The sequence below is a fragment of the Podarcis cretensis genome (genome assembly GCF_951804945.1).
Source record: "Podarcis cretensis genome assembly, chromosome: 4".
Classification (NCBI taxonomy): domain Eukaryota; kingdom Metazoa; phylum Chordata; class Lepidosauria; order Squamata; family Lacertidae; genus Podarcis; species Podarcis cretensis.
The window spans coordinates 75,983,290-76,007,931 of NC_137173.1; the positions used below are offsets into that span (position 1 = coordinate 75,983,290).

Below are 24,642 nucleotides of genomic sequence, written 5' to 3' on the forward strand. Positions count from 1 at the left end.
TTTCCCTTTCCTTAAGGAGGACCTTAAGGTCCATAAATAGCAACACCCTAGAGGTCCCGGGTCCTAAGAAAGTTAGATAAGCCTCAACCAGAGCTAGGGCTTTTTCAACACTGGCTCCGGCTTGGTGGAACGCTCTGTCTCATGAGACCAGGGCCCTGCAGGATCTGATTTCTTTCCACAGGGCCTGTAATACAGAGTTGTTCCGCCTGGCCTTTGGCTTGGAGTCAATTTGATTCCCTCCCCCTCTTTCTTTTTTCCTTTCTCCTCCTGTGATGAGGCTGCATTTTAATGTTTTAATGTTGTATTTTAATCTTGTTTTTAAGTTGTATTCATTCAACTTGTTTTTATTATTGGTTGTTAGCCGCCCTGAGCCCGGCCTTGGCTGGGGAGGGCAGGGTATAAATAAAATTTATTATTATTTCCTCATGAAGATGGACTGCAAACATTCTGACAGCTTTGCTTATCGAGTAACTGGAATGTTCAGGAACATACCGTACCATCCCACAAGCTCAGCCAATCGCTATCAGGGGCTTCACAAGCATAAGTATAATACAATATAGATAGCCAAGTGCAGCCTTCCCCAGCAAATGTTTGGGCTATAACAACTCAGGAGATTTAACAGAAGCTAGATATGGTCTGATGACTCTCTTTTGTTTTTAAGCCTTGAATTGCAGCATCATGGTTGTGGTTGTGTTATTAATATAAACCAACGACAGGATACAGCAGCCCTAGAGATACAATCCCAACTCCTATCAGACACAGTCTGTAGTCAAGCAGCCTCTGGAGGGTATCAGGTCAGGGAAGGTTGGCCAAGAGGACTTTTGCCTTCAAGTACCAGATTCTGATGCTCAAATACCAAGCAAATAAAATCATCATCACAACTATGCTTTGAGCTTCCCAAAGGCAAAGGCAACAGTGGCATCAGAATATGGATAATACTGGACTGATAGTAACCATCCCTATGCCAGACAAGGAAACAGAAGTCCCAGGGGTGAACACTGTGGTGAACACTGTACAGTGGTACCTCTGGTTAAGAACTTAATTCGTTCCGGAGGTCCATTCTTAACCTGAAACCATTCTTAACCTGAGGTACCACTTTAGCTAATGGGGCCTTTCGGTGCTGCGTGATTTCTGTTCTCATCCTGAGGTAAAGTTCTTAATCCGAGGTACTACTTCCAGGTTAGCAGAGTCTGTAACCTGAGGTACCACTGTACTGAGTAAGCTAGAAGGCCTACCTTTTTCCATCATCATGCTAAACAGGAGTCAACATTTCGCTCTCACCATAACAACTACATCACCCCTCTCAGGTAAGCACGACAAGCAAAGAACCCTTACACCCAACGTTACAGTTGTTGGGGCGGGTTCATCCCAAACACTTGTGCACCAATGATCCCTACCCCTTGCCAAGCTCCAAGGTTGTGAGCAGGGCTTGGGGTCGCTTGGTCACAGGTTGCCCAGTCCACTCTACCTCGGAATGGCCAAACTTGCAAATGGAGCCAGCCCACCCATGGGGCAAGGTGAGGTGACAGCCTCGGGCAGCAGGATCCACATGGGCAGGAGCTCTAGATCTGCCACCTCCTCAGAAGCCCCCCCGGTGCCACCTCTACAGTGGCTTATTGGCGAATAGCAGGCGCTGCTGGTCTCCTCCTCCCACCCCTAGGGAGGAAATGGTGGGGGCTGCCCTCTGGGGCCTCCTGAGCTCTGCACCTGCCTGCTGTGATTCAGAACAGGTCCTGTTCCCCTGCTCCACCCCATGGCAGCTTTTGGTTCCCACTTCAACCATCAGCTAAGGTTGATTCGACCAGCAGCAGCCCTTTCCTGATGTAGGTCTATGCTCCCTCCATTTGTTCCCTATGTACAGCTTCATTCACTCCTCCTTCCTTGGTGGGGGCTGCAGAATGCCTTCGGGGTGCAAAGATAGGGCACCCAGCATGCCTTGTGAAGTAAGTCACTTAACACTCTGCTGGAAAGGCAGGTGGAGGTGGTGATGGGGATGAACATGGAAATCACTTTTTTTTATACTCAGCTTTCAATGCCAGTCAAAAATTGCAGGCCGCTGTTTATAAAGCGTCTACAAATGGCCACAGGGATTACTGGAAAAGCAATGAGGCTTAGCTAATGGATGTGATACCAGTGAGGGGGAGAAAAAAATATTGGCACTGCCTCCAAACTGCAGAAAAACATGATGGCAGTCATATCCTGCATATGTGCCGTCTTGCCTTCAGCCATCCACCCACAGTGGCCATCACCAAAGTAATTAAAATTTAACTGCCTTGCAGTCAGAAGCATTTAGAAAACACATCCATCCCATTTCTCAACCAGAATTATCCCTCACACACACACAAATAATCAGGAAGCCATTTAACCGACTCCCCTCCTTGCCTGCAAGAGATTATATTCTCTTCTCTGTCCCTCTTTTACCAACCAGTTGCAAGCTATTGGCGCTAGTGATTCATTGAAACTTCACTGCTAAACTAGGATCTCTGCCATCATTTTACAGTCTACGCTGATTAAAGAGATTAGGCAATACTGCAAACAGAAGTCAGCCTCTCTGGCACTACTCAGGAGAACTGTGATGGCAAATTCACACATATGGGCTTTCGCATAGAGCAATCTATGACAGCTTGTTCTCGGACATTAGAAAACGAGGCACTGTTAATGGGTATCTGTTTATTATGGAAATATTGAATCATACCATGATGAAGCATTACCAAGCTCATATCTCTGCAAGCGGCTTGCAAAATAGGTTCCAGGGCAACTTAAGGTTTAAGAAACCCGGCTGTAGGTTTGGGGGAAGCCCTGGGCAAAGCGTCTGAACGTGGGCCCTCTTTTCTCTGTCAATGGGCCCTGAATGTGATGGCAGAGTTCCAAGCACCACTTGCCAGCTAAGTCTTTTCATCCTTGCAATTTTGCACAATGCCTACAACAGCAAGCTTGGTGGCACTATAAGAAATTAAAAGCGTAGCTAGATTCAGCCACCTGGTGCTGCTCACGAGTGTTGGGCCGAAGGGAAGGTCTTGACCACTGCTCAAGGATGTCAGGTGCAAATGCCAGGTTCCTCAAAAGCTCACCAGGGGTTCCATAATTGAAAATGTATGACAGGCAAGCTTCTGTGAGAGACAGCTTGCTCATCGCTGCTGATCTTCCATTGCAATACGTTGCCTCAGCAGAGCGTTTATTTTGCTCTAGGGCACAGACTCATTTCACACATGAGCAGAAGTAGGGGCCTGGCCAGAGCTATGTGAAAACTGAGTTACCCTAGAAAACTCTCCAGAATCCTCTGAAAAATGCAGTAGTTGTTGTATTGCAGACATGCAAGAGTTTACATGGAAATGTCTTTTTTAAAAAGCAAACAAATTGAAAACTAGAATATCTGAAAACCATTATTTTCAATTATTCCCCATATATGCTCTAAACCAGGGCTGTCAAATGGGTCAATCATGATCTACCAGCCGATCGTGGGTGCCCCTGAATGATCAACAACTTTGGGTCTTCCTCCCCACAAAAAGCTCAACAACTTTGGTCAATCCAATGGGTAGATCGCTACCAGTTTTTTAGAGTGGGAGCAGATCGCAGTCTCTTGGGAGTTGAACATGTGTGCTCTAAACATTCAAACATAAGATGCACACATTAAGGTGGGGTTGGGAAAAGTTTCTTTGCATCCCACATTTCAAACTTTCTAATTCTCAAATGGATGGAGGAAACTGAAAGCATTGCGTCAGTTTTGTGGAACACTTAAGGGAGCCCTTTAGCAGCAAAACGAAAGAGACCAGATACTTTTTCTTTTATGCATTCCTAAGAAGAAAGAGTTCTATTGCTCTCTATTTTTATAATGCAGACCCTCAAACAGTTATGAATCCCAAGCTTTCTGGTGCACGTGGGAGGAAGTACACATGATTTGCATGGAATAATGCATTCTAAGATAATGCACTGAGTAGCTCTACAATAGGTATGGGGAACCTGTGGTCCCCTAGATGCTGCTGGACTACAACTCCCATCAACCCTGACCCATGACGATCATGTCATGGGAGTTGGATGAGGGTATCAGGTTTGGGCTTGGGTGACAAAGACTGCCTTCAGGAAACACAATCTGTTTTGACAGGATTTATTTCAAAGTAAATATACTTGGAATTAGGGTGAGAGGATCAAATTCTCAGCTAGCCATGATGGTCTCAGCCTACAGCTATTGTGAAAATAATAAGAGTACTTTACATACACCGTGAACAAAATTCTGAACAATAAAGTCTCAATCAAGACAGTTAATTCAACTACTGCCAGGATTTCTTCATTTTTTAAAAAAGCCTAGATTTACGATTGATCAGTTAGAAAGATATCTACATGCATTTTCCCACCAGCCATAAATGTTCTCTTTAAGAACAATGTTGCTAGTGCAGTTTCAAGCATGCATAATTTACAGCATTTGAGGAAACGAAAAAAACACACCTTCAAGGAGCTTTTTTTTATATAAGATATATTCTGCTGTCATAAGATGCTCATGTGCCTTTGTGAAGTATTCAAGGCCTTTTCAAAATGAATGTTCCCCATAAACATCATGCTATCTAAATATACAGGACCGAGGAACAAGTACTGGATATATAGTCTAGGATTTGTTTGTTTTTTGTTTTAAAATACAGCAGACGCTCACACTTTATTCAAACGATGTCTAGGTTTACAAGAGATCTCAGAGGAAAAGAAAAGCCCGCTATCTGGTCAAGGCGGCCTGTGCGCCTGTTTTCCCTCAAAACAAATCCCATATGCCCCAGCAAGACACCTACAGATGTGCCATATCCTTACTAACTCGAGGGTTGTTTCTTTTTCCTGCCAATTCAAGCTCCTGCATGACACAAATCCAGTGCCCAGACAACGCCACAAACTGAACCAAAAAACAGCAGCCTCCATCCGAGTGGGACCCGCACGGCAGTTGTCCTCAAAGATGTCTCCAAGACGGCATCCGCCTTCAAAGCGCAGCAAGTCCAGCTTTCCCCCGCCCTCAAAAAACGTCAAAACAAAGCATTTTTTAAACAAGAAAAAAATGGCAAGCATCCTTACCCAGAGAGGTAGGGCACGTATCTTTTCGAGCTCTCTCTCTCTCTCTCTCTCTCTCTCTCTCTCACACACACACACACACACACACACACACGCTCTTCCTCATCTAGGCTGCTCCTTGCAAAACAGGAGAGGCAACCCGATAGGATGCGCTACGACTCGGCCACCTTCCCTGCCTCCTCACGGCCCCGGCCACCACCCGTCTTGTTTGGGCTGCCGCAGGGATCACACACACACACACACACACACACACACAAAAGCGGGGCTGGGGCAGAGAAGCGCCCCTTCGCCAAAGGAAAGCCGCTTACCTCGCTCCAGGTGAGCCGCTGCTCTTCTTCAGCGAGGCTCGCGCCACATGCTGGACGGGATTCCAAGCCCCCGCCCCGTCCGGGGAGACGCGGCAGCCCCTCCTTCCTGCGGCGGCGGCGGCTGCTGCTCCCCACACCCCACGGCAGCCTCTGCCGCTGCAGCAAGCCCGCCACCCAAACGCGCCTACACCCAGCCGGCTATGACGCCACAAACCAGCCAGGCTCCTCCGGCGGCTCTTCAGCAGCTGCGCCGCCCCCTACAGGAGAGACGCGGCCAGCGCAGGCCGCAGGCCGAATCCGGCGACTCTACGGTAGCTCTCCCTTTGCTCACTTCTTCTTTGCACGGTTGACTTTTGAGGAACCACCCAGTGAGCCCGGGTTGCAAAAGGCCACGACTTCGATTCTTCACCGAGCACGAGGACGACACGAGTCATCTCAGTAACTGGAGTCATACATGGGAGTCCTCGTTTTTTATATGCGGCATCCAGACCCGTCCAGTAGGCCCAATATATCTTTACACATGTATTTTTACATATGTATGTGTACCGAATTCAGGTCATGAAGCAGGAAGCCGCAATGCCGTTTGTTAAAATGCATTACCATCCATGGTCAAATGTGCAGATTACTCAATTGTCCCTAGAAGTGGCTACACCTTGTTCTCTCTTTGAACACCATAATAGGGAGAGGAGGAAAAGAAAATTGGATCAGTGAATCTGGGAGGGAATAGAATGTGTAAAGTGACTCACTTCTGTCATGGTTCTAACAAGGCAGATAAGTGGAGATGGCAGGTAAAAGTTTAGGCTTAAGAGACGAATTACAATCAGGCAAATTGCCAGGTCTAGATGGCATCCATGCAAGAGTTCTCAGACGCACCTCCCCTCACAGATACACCCAGGCAGAGGCAGAATGAAAACTTTGGGGTGTGCATGTGTGAAATGGTGTGTGTGTTAATAAACAAATGTACTTCCAAAAAAAGCACATTAACTGAGCATGCACCTTTGCCTTTCTCTAATGTAAGTAAGAGACCATTGCATTAAATGAAATACACACACCTGCACCTCCCTTTAAAAAACCAGGCTTGCTTCCCAATGTGTGGTAAGTGGGGAACTCATATTCATTTCCACATCTTAAGGTTTCATACGGCAGATGTAAGTCAGTGAAAGTTGTTCTTGATCCCATTTAGAATTGCTCTGCTCAGCATTTTTATTTGTTTTTACAAAAGAGTATTTTTGTTAGAAAGCTTGCTGAACACAATGTTCATGCACCTTATGATGAACCTTTTATCATTTTAATGTTTTCGTATGTCACCTTGAACACACATTTTTAAAATAAAGCTCATGTCACCACAAATTTGTTAGCCATTAAGGTACCAAGAATGATGCTGGAGTTCTTTACTGAACACAGTAACTGTGTTCAAGACAGATAATAAAAGAATTGTGATCTTCAATTCCAATACATAATGGAAGCATGCTTGCTGGAAAGGGAAAATTTAAAAAGCAACATCAAAATGTCCTAGTTCTGAAACTATTGCCAGTGGAATAATACCAGTTGATACCTGGAATGTGCAAGCTTGCAGTTACTTCTATACTCTGTGAGGCAGAAATCAAATTGGACTACATACAGTCATAACAGTTCACATCCAAATCTTGGCAGTTTCTCTGGTGGTATTATTTCTAGGAGTCTGCATGCAAATACACATCCCCATCTGCAGAGATACAGCTAGTTCCACAGGACTTGGCTTGGTTGAGCATAATCATTATTTATTAAATTTATACACCACCCTCACCCACAGATCACAGGGCCATTTACAGTATAAAAACACAAAACATAGTAGCAAAAATTAAAACCCCAATAACCACCCGCAACACATTTAAAAGGCCATAGACTGTTTAAACAGTCAAAGGCCTTGCTGAAGAGGAATATTTTCGCCACCCTGGGGATTCACCCTGGGGAGGCACTGCAGAAAAGGCCTGTTCTCGTGTTGCTACCCTTTAGACCTCTCATGGAAGCGAGACATGCAGGGCCTCAGATGAAGATTGCAGGGTCTGGTAGGTTCATATAGGGAGAGGCAGTCCTTGAGATACTGGGGGTCCTGAGTTGTTTAAAGCTTTATAGGTCAAAACCAGCACTTTGGATTGGGCCCGGAAATAAATTTGTTGTGCCAGGATTTCGTATTATATGCTCAAACCGTCTTGCCCCAGTGAGCAACCTGGCTGCTGAATTCTGCACCAGTTGAAGTTTCCAAACTGTTTTCAGAGGCAGCGACTTGTAATAATACACTGCAGCATGGTTATCACACTGGTTCCACACCTAGATATCCCCTTCCTAGATCAGAATACCTATCCCTTATGTGAACAAGCTGGCTGACAACTTCTGTATCACTGCAGAATACCAAAAAGAAAGGCTAGTACAAAAATACTTTATAACTTGGGAGACAAAACTTATCCAACCATTGAACCCCAAGAGGAAGTAATCCCAAAATGAAGCATTTCAGGTGAAGGGACTCTAAAGTGCTTATGAAGATGCAATACATTTCATTTAAAATGTGATCACCACAAATGGCCAGATTTTATTTTCACTGTAGTAGTTCTAGCATTTAGCAGCTTCAGGCATTCAGTACTTAGAACACAATTAATTTCCATAGAAGTGAAACAGAGTTTAGGGAAATGCAGTAGGTAATTTCTTTATTCCAGTCTTTAATCTCAAGGTGTCAGTGCATCCAAGATTGACCCTGCTTGCTGCTTCGTAATGGAGAGTCTTCAGTATCCCTTTCTTCCTCTGAATCTTGCTCTGTTATCCAGCTTTTAAGAAGAAACAAGTTTTATATTACAACCGTTAACACTCTAATACTACAACTAACAGTTTTATTAGTGCCTTACAAAAAGGCAAAAGAGACAGAACCATTAAAAAGTTATGACCCTTAGTTTATTTTAAATTGTTATATGCCATCATTCCCAGATTTAAGATAAAAATGCAATTAAAAACCCACCAAATAAAATGAACACAATGAAAACAATAAGCTCAGCAGTAAAAAAGAAAAATAATAAATAGGGATTTCCACTGGACAACCATCATGCCACCCTCCAAAGCCACCCCAATTAAGCACATATTGTATCCCCTTTTAAGGCCATAAGGAAGGTAGGAACTAGTCTCACTAGCCTCAGGAAGTCACTGCAACTGAGGTAACTACACTATGAGGATCCCTAGCTGTTGATAATTTTACCACATATAATGAAGGTGCTGATAAAAAGATCTTAACTGGAAACAGGGATTATAGAGAGGAGGTATATATAACGTGTGTTGTTTCAAGCTGGTACAGCCTTAGAAAAACAGCAGTGCGTACTGGATATGTTCATACCCGTCCTCACATATCCATCAGATAACAACAGGCTGTGCCAATATGCATCAGCTGCAGTTTTCAAACAATCTTCAAGTGAAGTGCCATATTAAAATATTCACAGCAGTCAATCCTCAAGCTTATGAAAGCACAAGTTAGCATGGCGAGGTTTCCCTACTCTAAAATGGGTCAGCTGCACAACAGATGCACTTGATAAAAGGCACACCTTGTCACTGACACTACCTGTTTTTCCGGAACTCTAAGGCTCTGAAGAGGCTTCAGTGCAGTGCGTACTCAAAGAAGATATAAATACCAATTCTCCCAAAAGCATTGGGTTGGCCCACCAGCATCACCCCCATCATGTCTGGATTTAACTTACATTTGTTTAACCTCACCCACTATCCCATAGTATCCAGACCCTGCTGAATTTAGAGCCAAGACTACCACTCATGGACACTGAAAGAAATAAACAGCTTAGTGTCTTCAACATACTGACAACACCCAGCTTCAAAACTCTGGGTAATTCTTTTTATAGCACAGAGACTTGACAAACAGTGCAGATAAATTCCTATGGTGTTGAACTTGCCTCCAATTAAGACATTCCAAATGCAGCCCAATGAAATGATTGGATTATGAGCCCAGGCAGCCAGGCAAGAAGTTCAAGCTACTACAGGAATGTTTTGGCTTGTAGTATAAAAAGTTATTAAGCGGTCAGTGTAGAGCTGCCACCTCCTAGGCAGATGACTGAGAGTAAATTGGATGCTGAGCTGACACCAACGCCAACCCTGTCTCCAAGGACATGGAGATGCCAGCACCTATGCAAACAAATATTGCACACCCAACCCATTCAAAAGAGTGCCTGGATGCTTGCCCAGTCCCTGGACTCCGGCTGGCTTTTATGCTGAGCTGTCCCTGCCCTGCTCTTCAAAAAGAAGATACAGGGGGCATGTTGGTTGTTGGATCAATGTCTTAACTTGAGCGTTACCATGTGTCTATGCCTCTTACATACCTGCTGCACCTTCAACCTGTGCCTTACCTATGTACCATTTTGATTCATGTGTTAAAATCTTTGGCAGATACAGAACTGGGAGTTCATATTCTTCTTCTGGCAGCGAGGGCCAGGACATCATGCTTCTTTTATTTATTTTAAAATATGGTTAACTTTTCCTCAATAATTTTCTGTATATTTTAACCTAATATTTACCTAAACTGTCACACTAAATATCCCATGGCTTTTATTTTAACTGTTACCTTTCATGATCAGTGGAACAGTAATGCTACTGTAAATAAAACAAAAGAAACACTTGCAAGCAATAACAAATTTGTAACACCATTGATATTGTTACTACACCATCCCAATCTCCACAAGTGGTGCAATATTCCAGGGGCTGCAGGTGCGCTTACCTGGGTCTGTGTTCCTTTTTGGGACAATGAGGCACAACAGAGACTCTGCTTTTTTTAATATATGGTTTTATTTGCACATATATACAACTTGCACCTAGATGAAGGGATTGCAGAGCACTCACATCCTATGAGGGCCTGGCTCCCCCCTTCAGGGCAGCACTGGATTCAAAGGTGAGCAAAAGCCATCCTCTGTGTCTCTTACAGCCTGTCATATCCCCAGCTCACATGGAGGAGCAAAACTCCAAGGACCTCCCCACAGCCTAGTCATTCAAAATTAAAACCCTAAACCTGGCTTTTGCCTCTACCCATTAGCACCCAGCAGAGAAGGGGTCCCAATACCCTTGCCTGGCAGTCTTGCCCTCTGATGGTTTTCTTGATGGGCCAACACCAGCCTTTGCCTCCTGCTCATGGCCCATCCAGTTAGCTCTGCAGAGCTGGCTTGGCTTGTTAGAATAACTAAATCCACAGGGTTTCTTTTTTCGGTGAAGTTTAACCAAACTCTGATTAATTCCAAATTTTACTACATCCAGAAATTATGGGGAGGATCTGACACCCAGGAATTTAGGGGAATTTGGCCCCCAACAAACCCGTAACAATTAAAAATCTTTCAGTTGTGTCTTATATGTAACATACTATGGTACATATTTTTAAACGTGACCACAATCTGCAGTACAGTTCACCTACTCACCAATGATCTTTTGCATTCAAAAAATGAAACTAGTAATCCTTTGCAATGGCCTTCCTTCAAGCACAGTTTGGGCCCTTTCCCTTCCTGTCATAAAAGATATTAAAGTGAGCAGCCAGCATATTTATTCAGCAGGCACACAAGTTGTATCAAAAATAAAATCTTCCCAAGGCAAGTTGCAACCTGATTAAAAACAAAAGTAACAAACAATTTAAAAGAACACAAGAGACTACAGCAGGAAAATGTGTTTAAAAGCAACTAGGTAGGGCTCAGCAAGACCCAAATGAAACCTTGTGGAATGAAAAGGTCTTCTTCACAGCACATTGAAAGCCAGCAAGAAATGGGGTATTTCCCCTGGCGACAAGAGTTTTACACCCAATTTTCTCAATCTCATCTGAATTAACGGTATGCCAGTCTCTGAAGCCATTCTTTACCTGCAGACCCTCCAAGTGCCCCTACCCTATTTTCCAGGGACAGTCCTAGATTTACAGATGCCTTCCTGGTTTTTGATTCGATCCCAGAACGTCCCACTTTCCTTAGGACGGCACTATTTCAATCAGAGAAATGTTGGAGAGTATGGAGCTATGCAGTGCTTTTTTTCTTTTTGGGGGGGAAAAAGGGATGCCGGAACTCACAATGAACACCTCCCTTGTTCTCTTATAATGTCAACGGTGTCCATCTGAGAGGTGCCAGAAGAGCCAAGGAGATAAATAATTACACAACCTTTAGAAGTCATTTTAAGTCGTGATGTTTTTATATAGCTGCACAGAGTGGCTGGGGCAACCCAGTTAGATAAGCGGGGTATAAATTATGTATGTATGTATGTATGTATGTATGTTTATTATGGACCAAGGTGTCCCTAATTTCATCGGAGAAATGTTGGAGGGTATGTACCTGGATGACACAGTCGCTCTCCAGCAGGCACGCCCTCAGGTCCTCGCGCACCCCTGCGCAGGCGCGGAAATCCTTCTCTTTATCTTCGTAGTACTTGGGCATCGTGGCGGCCGGTTCCCGCCTGGCGCCGCTTCTCGGTGTTGTCTCTCGACCGGCGGCGCCTTCAGCAGCCGCTGCCCACCGCAGCCCCAGCAGCGGTGGCGGCCGCCATCTTGGCCGACCCTTCTCACCTGCGCAGGGAGTTACTGAAAGGTCGCAGGGAACTAGATGTCACTTCCTGTTTCCCCTCCAAGGAGCCATTTTTTTAACATAGAGCAAGTACATTTAATGGAGCTGTCCTTTTTCTTAGTGTAGAGGTGACTTGCCAGTGGCACACCCACACAAACAAAGCAGCAGCAGCTGCAAAAGGAAGAAGTTTCTCTTCTACTAAAGGTCGCATCTCCTCTTGGATCGAAGGTTGATATGTTTACGGCAGCGACTCGTGTCTTTGCTGCTAAGGAAGGAGGGAGAATCATAGAATGTCAGGCTTGGAAGGGATCCTCAGGATTCTCAACTAAACTATCCATTATCCATCTGTCCTTGAGACCATCCTGCCCAACCACAGCTTCGTTTAAAAGTCTTGCTGTTTGCCGTCAATTTCTACGCGGGGGAAGGGAAAAGAAATTGCTCAAGCACAGAATGTAAAGTGACGGGTTGCTCTAACCTTTTTTGTGTTAAAGCTCTGTGTGCGCAACCGATGTCTAACCGTCGTCCTCTCCCCCATCCGTTTTGGGCGGGGCCTACCCGTCATACACCTCAGCGCGCATGCGCCTTGGGGGGGGTCCCTTTTACCGGAAGTTACTGAGGAAAACACGCAGATCAGCTGCTGTGAGTTGGCAGCGGCGGCGGCTGATAGGCGGCAGAAGGCGAGCTCCTGTGGGAGGGTGGGGAGGAGAGGCGCGCGCCCCTCTATCTTCCGCTCCCCCCCCCAAGCGTCGTCGCGTGAGGGACGCAGGACGTCGGGGCCGGGAGCCGCAGTGCTGCGCGGAGCGGAAGCGGCCGCGGAACGTTCCGTGAGTTCTCTCGCTCGGGGTTCTGGAACGCTCAGGTTCCGCGTCCTCCTTCTGGCCCCTCCCTCAGCAGCACCTGCTCCCCGCATTCACACGCACCCCCTACACCCGTGTCGAGCCAGGGTTAACGAGGGGGCACTTGAGGTCGTGTGAAATTATCCATACCCACTCAGCCACTGACACACCAGGTGGGGTGGGGTGGGGTGGGGCAGGCTGCTTGAAACTCGTTGGGTTTTTGCTAAAAGTGACCAGCTGCCTTTTCCCTGACTTTATCCACTCTAAACAAACCTCACCCAGTCAGCTGGCGGGGTGGCATATTCTCAAAATACGGGCTGTTATGTCTTTTCTTGGCTATTTCTGTTCTGTACCCAGCTAGATTGGCGGGGTATAAATAATAAATAATCCTCCTCCTCCTTTTTCACCACCTTTGCAAACGTTCGTTCTCTGCCTTTTATTACCTGTCCAGTCTCCTTGACTGGCTCGCTTTCCTTCCACATCCATGTCCACTGTGCTTTCTCCATTTCCAGCCCTAACTGGCCATTTGGGAATCTTGTATTGCAGGGATGTCCAACCAGTAGATCGCTATCTACCAGTAGATCCCCGGCTGTTCCTGGTAGATTGTGGGATCCTTATCATGCACAAAAGGTTATTGGGGGGGGGGGAGAGCTAAAAAAACTCTTTGCAATCATCCCCTTAAAAAGCTCAACAACTCTGGGCAATCCACCCGCCCTATGCATGCACACTCCTCCTCACTCAAATGACAATGGGTAGATCACTGCCAGTTTTTAAATACTGGGAGTAGATCACAGTCTCTTGGGAGTTGGACATGCCTGATGTATTGTAAGTCATGGGAGGGGATAGTAGCTAGCTTGTTGCTTGTTTGCTTTTTTTCTTGTCAGCATGATGCTGGAACTTTCATCCTTGTTCATTTTAAATTCTTACTCGTCAGAGTTGCTTGGCATTTGAGAAATGTATATGGCGGAGACTGATTTTTAACGCTTTGTTAACAAACTTGTAAAGCTTGTGGTGAAGCCTTTAGAGGTGCTTCATGAAGTCATGGTGCAGGATCTGGTCCTTGCTTAGGCCTCATTTTCAGTGAGATGGAAAATGTGTTTGGTACCAGAAAAATACATCTCTAATCATAGGCAAAGGTCAAGTGGGAGTATTCAAGACTAAGGCTTGTGGCTGCAACATTGAGCTGTGGGGTTCTTGCTACATCTGAACTAGGCCTAGATGGTGGGAAGAAGGACTCCACCCCAGGTTTTTTTGTGTGGAAGGAATTTATTTGTATGGAAGAGCATTTAATGGAGGGGAAAGCCCAAAAGGAGAATAGTCAGTACTTCCACAAAGGAGGGAGGTTATCTTTAAATGATGCTGTGTATTGTATCATATTTTTCAAAATGTGATAAGCCAGCCCTGATGCATTTGGAGGCTCTCTGGCTCACTCTGCTGGATGAAGTCCTGAACATCTGCCCTGAAGTCCTGCCCTGACAGCCCCGCTGCTTGCATGTATGTAACAGCCACAGAGTCAGGGTTGCAGCAAGCTGTTAACAGTGGCAACAGGACAAAGTGGATTTAAGAAAACAATCTGTGATCTTAAATACCTCTACTTGGATGTCCAGTTGGTGCCAATGGTTGTTCTGTGATTGCAGCATTACTTGAAAGCAAGCTCTTTAGTAGTTGTACAGATTATTGAAGGGCAGTTGCTCATCCCAGCTCTGTTCGCCTGTTCCATTTCCTTCTGCTTGCTTCTGCCAACTTTCTTTATCCACTGCTATACCACCATAACTAGCTACATTGATGCCTCCTCTATTTTGAACAGACTTTTAGCCTATTGTGGGTAGAAAAGAGTAGGATGGAGCTTTGTATGCAGTTGCCAAGTGTTGAATTATGTGCTCACAAAGCCCTCTGGGACTAAGGAAGGAAGGAATATGGTTATGATTGCATCCATGTCCTTGCTCTTCTAAAAGAGCAAAGGAGATTGCAGGTGCCCAAGTTTATGCAGTTACTGAGAGATCTTGAACTTGATATGAGCTGTGTCCACTGTTAAGACATTGCATCACAGTTACATTGCATTGTTTTCAGGTAGGGTAAAGAACAAAGTGGGGTCATGTGACAAGGGCATGTCATTCTAAGCCTGCTCAGAGGGCAGTAAGATCCACTAGATTCCAAGGGAGCATGTCTGCAGTTGAGCTTCAAAAGACTTCCATTGGAAGTCATTCCCTATTATTATTATTATTATTATTATTATTATTATTATTGCTCAGCTGTTATTACAAAGACTCACCTTGCCTGTGACATGCTTTATGGCAAAATTCTCTGTTTATTTGGCAGCAATCCCCAATTTGTTCCATGGTGTTCACTCTGTGATATGTGTGTTTAAGGATTGTAACCTAAATGTGATAACTTGCACCTTTGTTTTGTTTGTTTTTTTAAATCCATTGGTCTCTTTTCTTTCCCTTTCAGCAAGATGTTGCCTACCACGTCTCTTAATTCCCTAGATCATGACAACGGCTCTTTAAACTCTAGGGAGGCAGCCAGGCACACAGCAGGGTTCAAGCGCTACAAATACTTGAGGAGACTCCTTCACTTTCGGCATATGGACTTTGAGTTTGCTCTGTGGCAGATGCTGTATCTGTTCACTTCACCACAGAAAGTGTACAGGAACTTCCATTACAGGAAACAAACGAAAGACCAGTGGGCAAGAGATGACCCAGCTTTCCTTGTGTTGCTGAGTATCTGGCTATGCGGTGAGTACCTGAGAAATTTATTGAATACTGTACAGGGAATAGACCAGAGCTGGGCTTGCTCCAGAAAAATACATCATTTGTACTGCTGTAGCTTTTTCTGTGTAAAACCCATGCTTCTATAATTTCATTCAGTGGGGAACATATGTTCCTACACATTCCCTCTTGCGCCTCATCCATGAAAACAAGCAGTGAATAAACTATGATTGCAATACCTGCCGCATCCACACTGATAAAGATTCCCTCACATTTTGGCTTCAGTTACTTCATACTGAAGTCCACAGCACATCTGTTCTGTGCATTGCATGGTTTTAAAATTCTCAGTTCTGTGATCCCTGGCATGTGACGAAGAATGACAAACCCTAAGTCAGGCATGGGCAGACTCGGCCCTCCAGATGTTTTGGGACTACAACTCGCACCATCCCTGACCACTGGTCCTGTTAGCTAGGGATGATGGGAGTTGTAGTCCCAAAACATCTGGAGGGCCAAGTTTGCCTATGCCTGCCCTAAGTGATAAAAATCCAATTACCCTGGCAAAATTATGAGGCAGGCAGAAATTCTGCCATCTGAGAACTTACATTGTGGGTTTGTTTATTTCTGCACTGTGCAACAATGTGTGATTAGCTTTTTTATGAACAGAAAGGTTTAACTTTATTTGTGTTGATGTCCCACATCCTACACAAACATGTGCCAGAGATCACACAGTTGCCCATTTCTTGCTTTGTGTACATGTAGTGAACTCAGCCCACACATTTTACTCTTGCAAATTCTAGTTGTATTCATATACTCAACAATTTTACGCTGTAAGCCTTATAACAGCACAGCACTAAACATGCTACAAGTATTGTTCCAGTAAAATTAAGTGAAAGAAAAATTGAGAGCATATGAGTATTGTTTCAACCTACTTTCGTGTCAAGAGTTAATCCTCTGCTGTTCATCTTCCTCCTTCAGTATCCACTATAGGATTTGGCTTTGTGTTGGGCTTGGGCTTTGTTGAAATGATAAAGCTGCTGCTCTGGGTCATCTTTATAGACTGCGTAGGAGTTGGCCTTCTAATAGCAACTTTCATGTGGTAAGTCTTTAAAACAACCTGAGTAGAATTGGATGTGTTTTTTTTTTACATGTTTGAATCTTGCTGTATAGAATATGATTGCTGGAACCTTCAACTACAGTCCTAAGCTTGTCTACTTGTAAGGAAGAAGGGTTTAAGTAGACATGTTTCACATCTCTGGGCTAGATGTGTAGTGCTGTTCTAGCAGAAGGTTTTGGTTCAAAATCTGGCAAAAAGGGAATACTTAAGGTATAAGTATATATGCTGGGCGGTTATGTACTTTAGTATCAGGGTATGTTTCTGAAGAAACATGGAGATGTATGTTTCTGAAGAAACATGGAGATGGAAAACTACTCACTGCAGCTGTTAAATTGGCTGCCATGTTAATCAATATTTTCATATTTAAAATATTTGTGCATTGCAGCGAGAGAGAAAATGTGCAAGGGACTGGGACTACAGAATTACTAGGACAGTACATTCAGAGTTAGTATATACCAAACCATATTGCATCAGTTATAGGATAGAGGAAGAACCTTTCCCCTCTTGCCCTGGTTCCGCAGTCTTCTTACTGATATGTACATTTGTTTAGCTGGCTTCCAGGTAATCAGAAACATTTCCTATGTTGTAGTGTTTTCAGTAATCCTTACCAGAGCCCTGTAAGTCCATAAATGCATTTGTGTTCTTCAGAATAGGACAAATGGAAAATAGCAAGGATTAATTTTTCTAGGCTGTAATTTTGCCAAAAAGTTGAAACTGTCGAAGTTTGCATACTATTTTTTAACATGTCTGTTCTGAATTCTCTCCCTGCCCCCCCCCCCGGCTCCCCAAGGTTCATCTCCAATAAGTACTTGACAAAGCACCCGAACAGAGACTGTGACGTAGAGTGGGGATATGCCTTTGATGTTCATTTGAATGCTTTTTATCCACTTCTCGTCATCTTACATTTCATACAGCTGTTCTTCATCCATTGTAAGTAAACCTTCCCTTTCCTGACTTGAAACATTTTTTGCCTTCTCTTGCTTTGTCCTGACACTGTAATTCACCTGGAGGATCCTGGGGGGCACCCCGCCCTATAGTGATGGTGGCTCCTGCAGGATCAGAGAGGCAAAATCCTGCAGTTTTCTTCTGGAGGAGGAGGAGAAACTCCCTACCTTCCAGACCAAGAGGTCTACTGGCTAGGCTCTGTTTCTGGCTAGTCGCTGCCTCTTGTTTCTTTTTAAGGGAGGTTTTGCCCCCCCCCTTCTGTTTTCTCCCTCCCTTTCCTTCCCCTATTTCCTGGGCTAGTTGGGGGTGGTATTCTTTTCTGACAGTAAGAGTCTGCAAACCTGGCAATGCTTCATGCCACAGTTTAGTACCACAACCAGGCTTCCCCCCCCCCGAGGAGTCTTCCAGATTGGGTTCCCTCACAACCATGCTCAGTGCTGGTCTGGGAGGAGTGGGGAGACATGATGTTTCTGGCTGAGGCAGTTGCTCTTTGATCTGACCCTTTTGGTGTGTTCACAGTTGCCTCCTCTGAGGGCAGGCAGACAAGTGCTTAGGCCCTGCTTATGTGAGTTTGGAGATGGCTTCAGGCAAGGTTAGCCTGTTAAAGGACTTGGTCAGCAGCTCGCTTTGGATCAGCCAGCGGCTGAAGAGCTCCGTGGACCTTCTCTAAAGTGTCCCATAGTGGATTTTCCACAGTGAGCTCCAGCCTGTTTCTGTATTCTGCTGGAGGCAACACGCCAATGGTACACAGCACCCTTTTTGGGACCTTTAGTGAGCAGAAGTTCACTGGGTTAAGAAACATTGGTTTTCTCTCTTTCAGATGTAATTTTATTGAATTCATTTATTGGCTATTTCGTTGGGAATACTTTCTGGCTGACTGCAATTGGTTATTACATCTACGTGACATTTCTAGGGTACAGTGGTAAGTATCGAAGCCTTTGCAACCTAGTTAGCAACAAGAATAGTGCCTTCTTCCCAGTCCTTTTTGCTAAATCTCTGTTTCAGTATGAGTAAACTTTATGATAAGCATCAGGGGAGGGCTCACTCTGACAGCAACTCTACAAGCTCTGCACAGCATTGTTACTTGAAGTGCTGTGTAATATGTAGTGGCTTTAACTGACCTGCCACGTGACTCTACATCCCTTTGTGAAAGTACTGCGCTTGCAAATGTGGAGCTAACAGAAGCTATACTGGCTTGCAGCTATGCATGCTTTTGTCCCTGTGGGTGAGAATGTGTAAAGTCAGCCTTCTGGTTTTTGGGGGGTGGGGTGGGGGAGGGTTTCCCCCTTGGGGATTTCCTTAGTATTTTTTGCATTCTACAAACCTGCCTTTCTCTACCTTGTTTTTTGGGATAGAGTTGGCAGTATCAGTTGGGCAACAGGCAGTGAAATTCTGGACTTTCACTCAATTTTAAATATGGTTTTGTGATGCAGCATGGTTGGAGGGTAGTTGCTGTTGCTCAAGAAACAAGGTCGAAGCTCCACAGGGCCAGTTGTGCAATCCTTTGGGTTATATATTTATGAACATGCCAGATTCCAAAGAGATGAAGTTTAAGAACGGAGGGAAGACATGTGGCCGTGTCTTATATCTTGCAGCACTACAGCGCTTTGCATCCTATGCCTATGCTGCCTGGGGGTGCTGGGAGTTAATAATCCAATGACTTCAGGGAAGGCCACCCGTTTCAAGGTTTTCTTTTCTGTAAAGGATGGGAGGGCATGCATTTACTGGAAACAACAATTATTTTAGGCATGTATTTTTTGTTGAGGACTGTCAATATTAAGATGATTGTGATGTTCCTTGCCATTGGCACCTTCAGAAAATTGCATGCTTTCCCACTTTTGAAACTCTCTCCTACTTTCAGCTTTGCCATTCCTGAAGAACACAGTCATCCTTCTCTACCCGTTTGCACTTCTCATCCTGCTCTATGTGGTTTCATTAGCGATGGGATGGAATTTCACAAAAATGCTTTGTGTTTTCTATACGTACAGAGTGAAATAAACTGCAGCCTTTATAATGGATTGCTTGTTCTTGGCTCTTGTACCACTGTCAGCAAAGGTGAGGTGCTCCTGTAAATTACTGTAAATAACTTATTCTTCACTGTAGATCAGTGTGTACAAAGTTTTGGTTTTTAAAAAATGTATTTACAACTGCAGACTTATAGTGATTCTGTATTCTCTTGCAGTCCCTTCCTAATGAAAAAGTTGTACATTACTGTAATAAATATTTTTTAAGAACAACTGTGTGCAACATTGAAAAGGCATTGACTCCGCTATTTGTAAACAGCTTTGTTAACAAATATGAGTATTACAAAGCACAGTTTCCTACAGTACTTCTGCTAGCTCAACAATTTCCTGCTTGCACAATTGAACTCCCCTCTCTCCTGAAAACATATATAAGCAGTCATGGAAAGTGAGGGAGGTAGTTCCTTGTGCTAGTGGAAGTACTTTCTTTGGCTACTGTTCTATCCCTTTACCTGGGAGTAAACCCAGTTGGATTCAGCAGGCTTACTTCTGTGTAGACGGCAAAGTAGTAAAGAGTTTTCAAAGTACAGTTGTACCTTGGAAGTTGAACAGAATCCCGGTTTGTGAACGTTTTTCGGAAGCCGAACATCCGACATGGCTTCCAGTTGAGTGGAGGAAGCTCCTGCAGCCAATCGGAAGCCGTGGCTTGGTTTTCGAAGGGTTTTGAGAGTCGAACGGACTCCTGGAACGGATTAAGTTCCGGAACCAAGATACCACTGTATTGTGAATTGGCAATGCTTGCAGAGCTCCTTGCACAGCATTTCCCAATAGTTTGACAAACCAGGGGTATGGTGTATGGGAAATTCTGCAGGAGTGGGGCACTGCAAGTTCTTTAGAAAAGAAAAAGAACACTCTTAAAAATGGTTTTTAAAAGAGCATTTTCATCCCAAAGGAAACAAGTTTGGTTGATACGAACTGCTCTTGTTTCTTGTAGCTTACAGCCCTGTTTTTCTCTCTCATGAAGGAGGGGTATACATCCATCTAAAGGCACGGAAGCAAGCTATTCAATGCCTCCTTGATTTGACAGATGCTGATACACTTCCATAGAAACTGTTTCAAGGCCAAATAAAAGTGATCTCAGAACTGAAAGCAGTAAACAATAAAGTCGTACCTTAGATCCTGAACAAATTGGCTCCCCAGCACCCAAAATCCGGAAGAGTGTTCTGGTTTTTGAATGACTTTAAGGGAAGCCGAACATCTGGCGCAGCTTCCGATTGGCTGCAGGAGCTTCCTGCAGCCAATCAGAAGCCGTGCTTTGGTTTCTGAACATTTTGAAAGTTGAACAGATTTCCAGAACAAACACTTACTTCCGAGTTTGTGGCGTTAGGGAGCTGATTTGTTCAGGAGCCAAGTTGTTTGAGTACCAAGGTACCATTGTACCTGCAGTTGGGCAGAATTTGGGCTTCAGGCCACATGTTACCCACCCCGGTATGCACCTTTCTAAAGTAGCCTTGGAAAAAGAGGGTTTGGAGAGAACCCAAATGGTAGAGTGGTGTATCAAAAAAAGCTCCGATCCAAAAGCTGTTCTGTACAGAGTTCCATATTTTCACTAGGTTAAGAATTCAATAATGCTTTTTCAAAATATTTATTTCAAATATTACATGGGCAGCTGTGGCACATAGAACATTGATGAAAGGCACGGTTAACATGACCCAGTTAGGTTTTCAAATATAGCAGCAAGATTAACAAAACCAAAACCTAGCTCCAAAAAATAAATTGTACTGCAAGTACTGTCAATGGTTAATGAAAACATGGCTGGCTGTAGGGGCAAAGTTGCTGGTTCCACGAGCACAGAAACAGAAATTGGCAACCACACAGCGGACTGGGAATAAGGAGTTGGGGCATCATTTCTCCTTTGGTGAACTAATTACTACTGACATCATTCACTTACCAAAATTGTAATCATTCCTAGCAAAGTCTAATAAAAGCAAGAAATCAAACCTGCTGGCTGTCATCCTACTCAGCTATTTTTAAGGCTTATAAACATTCACAATAGTATATTAAAACCTTAGCAAATACAAGTGATGCACAAATCTGATCTTCAGGGAATGTGACTTAATTTGAAAGGCTTGTCATCTTTGTAGAATGGCCAGAGATATAAAGAAGTTTTGGATTAAGTTAACTTACATTTGCAGGACAGGATTTTTTTTTTCTTATTTCCAATGAGTAAGGGGAGACTTTTGGTGGTTGTTTCGCCACACGTTCTCTGCATTACGTCCCCTGCTTTTAGCTGATTTGTGTTCTCTCTCCCACCCAGCCCAGAATCAACATGTTCAATATACTGTGGAAGATTAGGTTGCATTTGCTGGGGGGGGGGGGGTAAGCCCAGTTGGACTTGCTAGGTAAAAGCAGGAAAACAACACTTTGGTTTCTAGGCAATAATTTGATCACTTGGCAGACAAAAATCAGGGGCATTAGAAGGGTAGTTGCCACAAACGGAATGAACTTAGAAGGGGGTTGTTGATTGATGGACTCTGGGATTTAGTAATACTATGTAGCAAAAGATCAAACAACCCCTTAATTCATACCACCAACTGTTGACACATTTTTACAAACCATTTAGGCATACAGGCTTGGGAGCAATACTGCCAACCTTTAATGAGGAGCTATAGCCCCCATGCTTTGCTATGCTAAGTGGAAGACCAGGGCTGTTACAAAGCTTGTTCAGAGCAAATCAAATTGGAGATACAGGTCTGCATATTATCCCCCATGCAAAACACATACAAAGTTGGCTTAGAAATTTGCCCCATGGACTTGGAATTTCTCCTACATCCCCCTACCTTCAAGTAGGCCAGTGGTGTTACCAAATCATCAAGCACTGGTTCAAAATGCATAAATACTTGCTCCTGTAATTGTTGTGCGAACACTGGTTTCAATGCAAGTTTGGCACCACAGACAGCATTCGACTTTTCCCAATGACAATTGTAAATACTTAGCATTTATGTAGCACTTTGGGTTTTTAAGTGCCTTGCACTGCCTCATAAATCTTTAGAACCACCCTGCAGCCTCATTATGCCTGTATTTCAGATGTGGAGCTAAGACAGAAATTGTGGCTTACCTAAGGCCACCCAGTGATCTCATGGAAGGTGATGTTTGAAGACAGGCTCTCGGCCACTATGCTACACAAGCTCTCTCTTTTTTATTTTTTAACTATTTTTATTCGATGCCCAATAACAGTCATTCTTTGGGCAACACACATAGTAAAACAAGATAAAATCTTAAGCGCATACTTATCTTCCCAGCCAAACGGAGAAGTAAAGAGTCTCAGCAAACCTAGTCTATAAATATAGGACAGATTCAACCAAGAAAAAAAAAATGGGGAGGGGACCTCCTCTATTGTGGAAACATCTTGAACAATTTGAAACTTGATTTAAAAATGTATATTATTATGACACTTTTAAGAAAAAAAATGGGGGGGCAGACACCTATTTGCATAAATTTTACAAATCGTTTTCACCCCTTGAGAGAAGGCAGACCGTTCTTTTTTGGCAAAGCTGGCATCCAAGATGCAGAATTATCTTACGGTTCAGCTCATGAAACAAACTACCACCACTTAAGTAAACTTCTGTTTACCTGCATGAGTGACAGGCGTGCAGTTGAGGTAAAAAAAACAACAACTTAGCTTCTCATATCTTGGCTAGGGTTAAGAGAGTTCTTTAAAAACTATTATTACATACTATTGCGTGTTTACTGTGCTGCAGAGCACAAAGTGCTAGAATTGCCTCTCTTCAAGGCTACTGACCAAGCAAGGATCTCTTCTTCTTTTCCTTGAAGTACAAAAGACAACAAGCATCTAGAATCACATGATGTCCCTTGCTTCAGTCAGCTGGAGTGCAATGCTTTTAGCGGGAGCTGGGCCCTCTTAAAGGGGAAAAAAATCACTTTTAACACTTGAAAGTAAGGACAGACAAATCACATTTTTAAAAAAGCTCAGCTGAGGTTACTGTGTATCTACCTATTTCCACTGTTATCCCTAATAAAACGGTAAGTTTAAGTCATTCCATAAGAATGCGCAGAGATCATACAAAACGGGATGTGAAGCAAAAACAAAACTGTAAATGCGGAAACAGAGCGCTTTTCTATCCAAATGAATAAATTGGCTGTGTTTTGGAAGATTGTACAAAGGTTTAAAAAGGAATAATCCATTATCAAAATTTCCCTTTAATGGGAGAGGATGAATCAAACTTCAGATTCACACACCATACTGAAGTACAAAACTCCTCAACATGCTTTCTACGATTACATATTGTGGACTGTGAACATTAGAAAGTAATGCTATTCAAAGTCCTTGCATGTTATGCCTTTGAACAACATCTCCTAGATTTTGGGCATAAGCCATAGGGGAAGTTGTCCTATGCAAAATCACATTTACTTTCAATGGGTTTTGTGCAGGATAACTTTTTAAAGTTGCGTTCTTGGTATGGTACAAAAGTGCTTCATCTTTAAACTCCCATTTAACTCTCCTAACCATGGCAGTATATTACAAAATATGGTCACTTCATCACCAAAGCAAAATGTAGTGTTAACCCAAGAAGTAAGATAATCCGTTTAAAAAAAAACCTGCATCGAGTTATATTACCTGCATAAAAATATGTACTTTTCAAATCATTTTAATAAATTAAATCCCCCTAATGCTTTTGAATATATATCCCTGATAATCTATAAAAGAGGGCTTGAATTAGCAAAATAAATGGACCTCCAAAAAGTACCCCCTTCATAAAATGTATTTATATTTTTTTCATCTTCGAGGAATGTAACAATATGTACAACTTCCATGTAGCGTATCCCTATCACTTGGATCGGGGATACTGTGATCCTTAGGCAGCAGAGTCATGAAGGAACTCATGGATCCAAGATAAATAATACCGGTCAGTTTCTAGATTGTAATAAATCTTTCTTGCTGAGTCTTATCTTCTCAACTACAGTAGATTTCACAAGAGGTAGTTTCACTGAGAAGTCAGAGTTGGAAATAAGGTGCATGCTCAGTGACTTCACTCTGCAATTGGAGGGGGGGTGGATTTTGTAGAAAAGTCTTCAAAAGATGAAGATCTCTTTTGTTTGTTCCTCTTGATTGATCAGTTGGGGAGCTTTTTAATATGAATCTGCAATGCAGAGT

The 24,642-nt window shown here is 43.6% G+C and overlaps 4 protein-coding genes across 23 annotated transcripts in view; 1 reads left to right on the forward strand and 3 right to left on the reverse strand.

Annotated features, from left to right (window-relative positions):
• The window catches only part of INPP4A (inositol polyphosphate-4-phosphatase type I A), a 102,452-nt gene extending 96,917 nt beyond the window's left edge, over positions 1-5,535 (reverse strand). For 7 of the 18 annotated variants that reach the window (XM_079972525.1, XM_079972524.1, XM_079972537.1 and 4 more), the window contains exon 1: positions 5,355-5,533. The gene's annotated coding sequence lies outside the window, so the exon portion shown is untranslated. Of the gene's footprint in view, positions 1-5,354 lie in introns of all 18 variants that reach the window. The other 11 variants (XM_079972535.1, XM_079972531.1, XM_079972538.1 and 8 more) reach the window with 4 other exon arrangements.
• Positions 5,536-7,886: 2,351 nt separating this feature from the next.
• On the reverse strand, positions 7,887-11,922 carry COA5 (cytochrome c oxidase assembly factor 5). The gene is made up of 3 exons (XM_079973140.1): positions 11,675-11,922; positions 10,784-10,867; positions 7,887-8,155 (listed from the first exon to the last, which is right to left on the reverse strand). The coding sequence occupies exons 1-3, from the start codon at positions 11,774-11,776 to the stop codon at positions 8,114-8,116; spliced, it is 228 nt and encodes a 75-aa protein (XP_079829266.1). The 5' UTR covers positions 11,777-11,922; the 3' UTR covers positions 7,887-8,113.
• A 478-nt stretch (positions 11,923-12,400) lies between these two features.
• On the forward strand, positions 12,401-19,742 carry UNC50 (unc-50 inner nuclear membrane RNA binding protein). 2 transcript variants are annotated; one of them, XM_079972979.1, is made up of 6 exons: positions 12,401-12,726; positions 15,190-15,473; positions 16,422-16,542; positions 17,351-17,490; positions 18,326-18,427; positions 19,367-19,742. In XM_079972979.1, the coding sequence occupies exons 1-6, from the start codon at positions 12,479-12,481 to the stop codon at positions 19,501-19,503; spliced, it is 1,032 nt and encodes a 343-aa protein (XP_079829105.1). In that variant the 5' UTR covers positions 12,401-12,478; the 3' UTR covers positions 19,504-19,742. The 2 variants fall into 2 exon arrangements, with proteins under 2 accessions (XP_079829105.1, XP_079829106.1); XM_079972980.1 differs by having other exon boundaries at positions 12,473-12,541.
• A 1,355-nt stretch (positions 19,743-21,097) lies between these two features.
• MGAT4A (alpha-1,3-mannosyl-glycoprotein 4-beta-N-acetylglucosaminyltransferase A) overlaps positions 21,098-24,642 on the reverse strand; it is a 56,190-nt gene continuing 52,645 nt past the window's right edge. For both annotated transcript variants that reach the window (XM_079972801.1, XM_079972802.1), the window contains one exon: positions 21,098-24,628. In XM_079972801.1, coding sequence (XP_079828927.1) covers positions 24,602-24,628 — 27 coding nt within the window. In that variant the 3' untranslated portion in view covers positions 21,098-24,601. The remainder of the gene's footprint in view (positions 24,629-24,642) is intronic.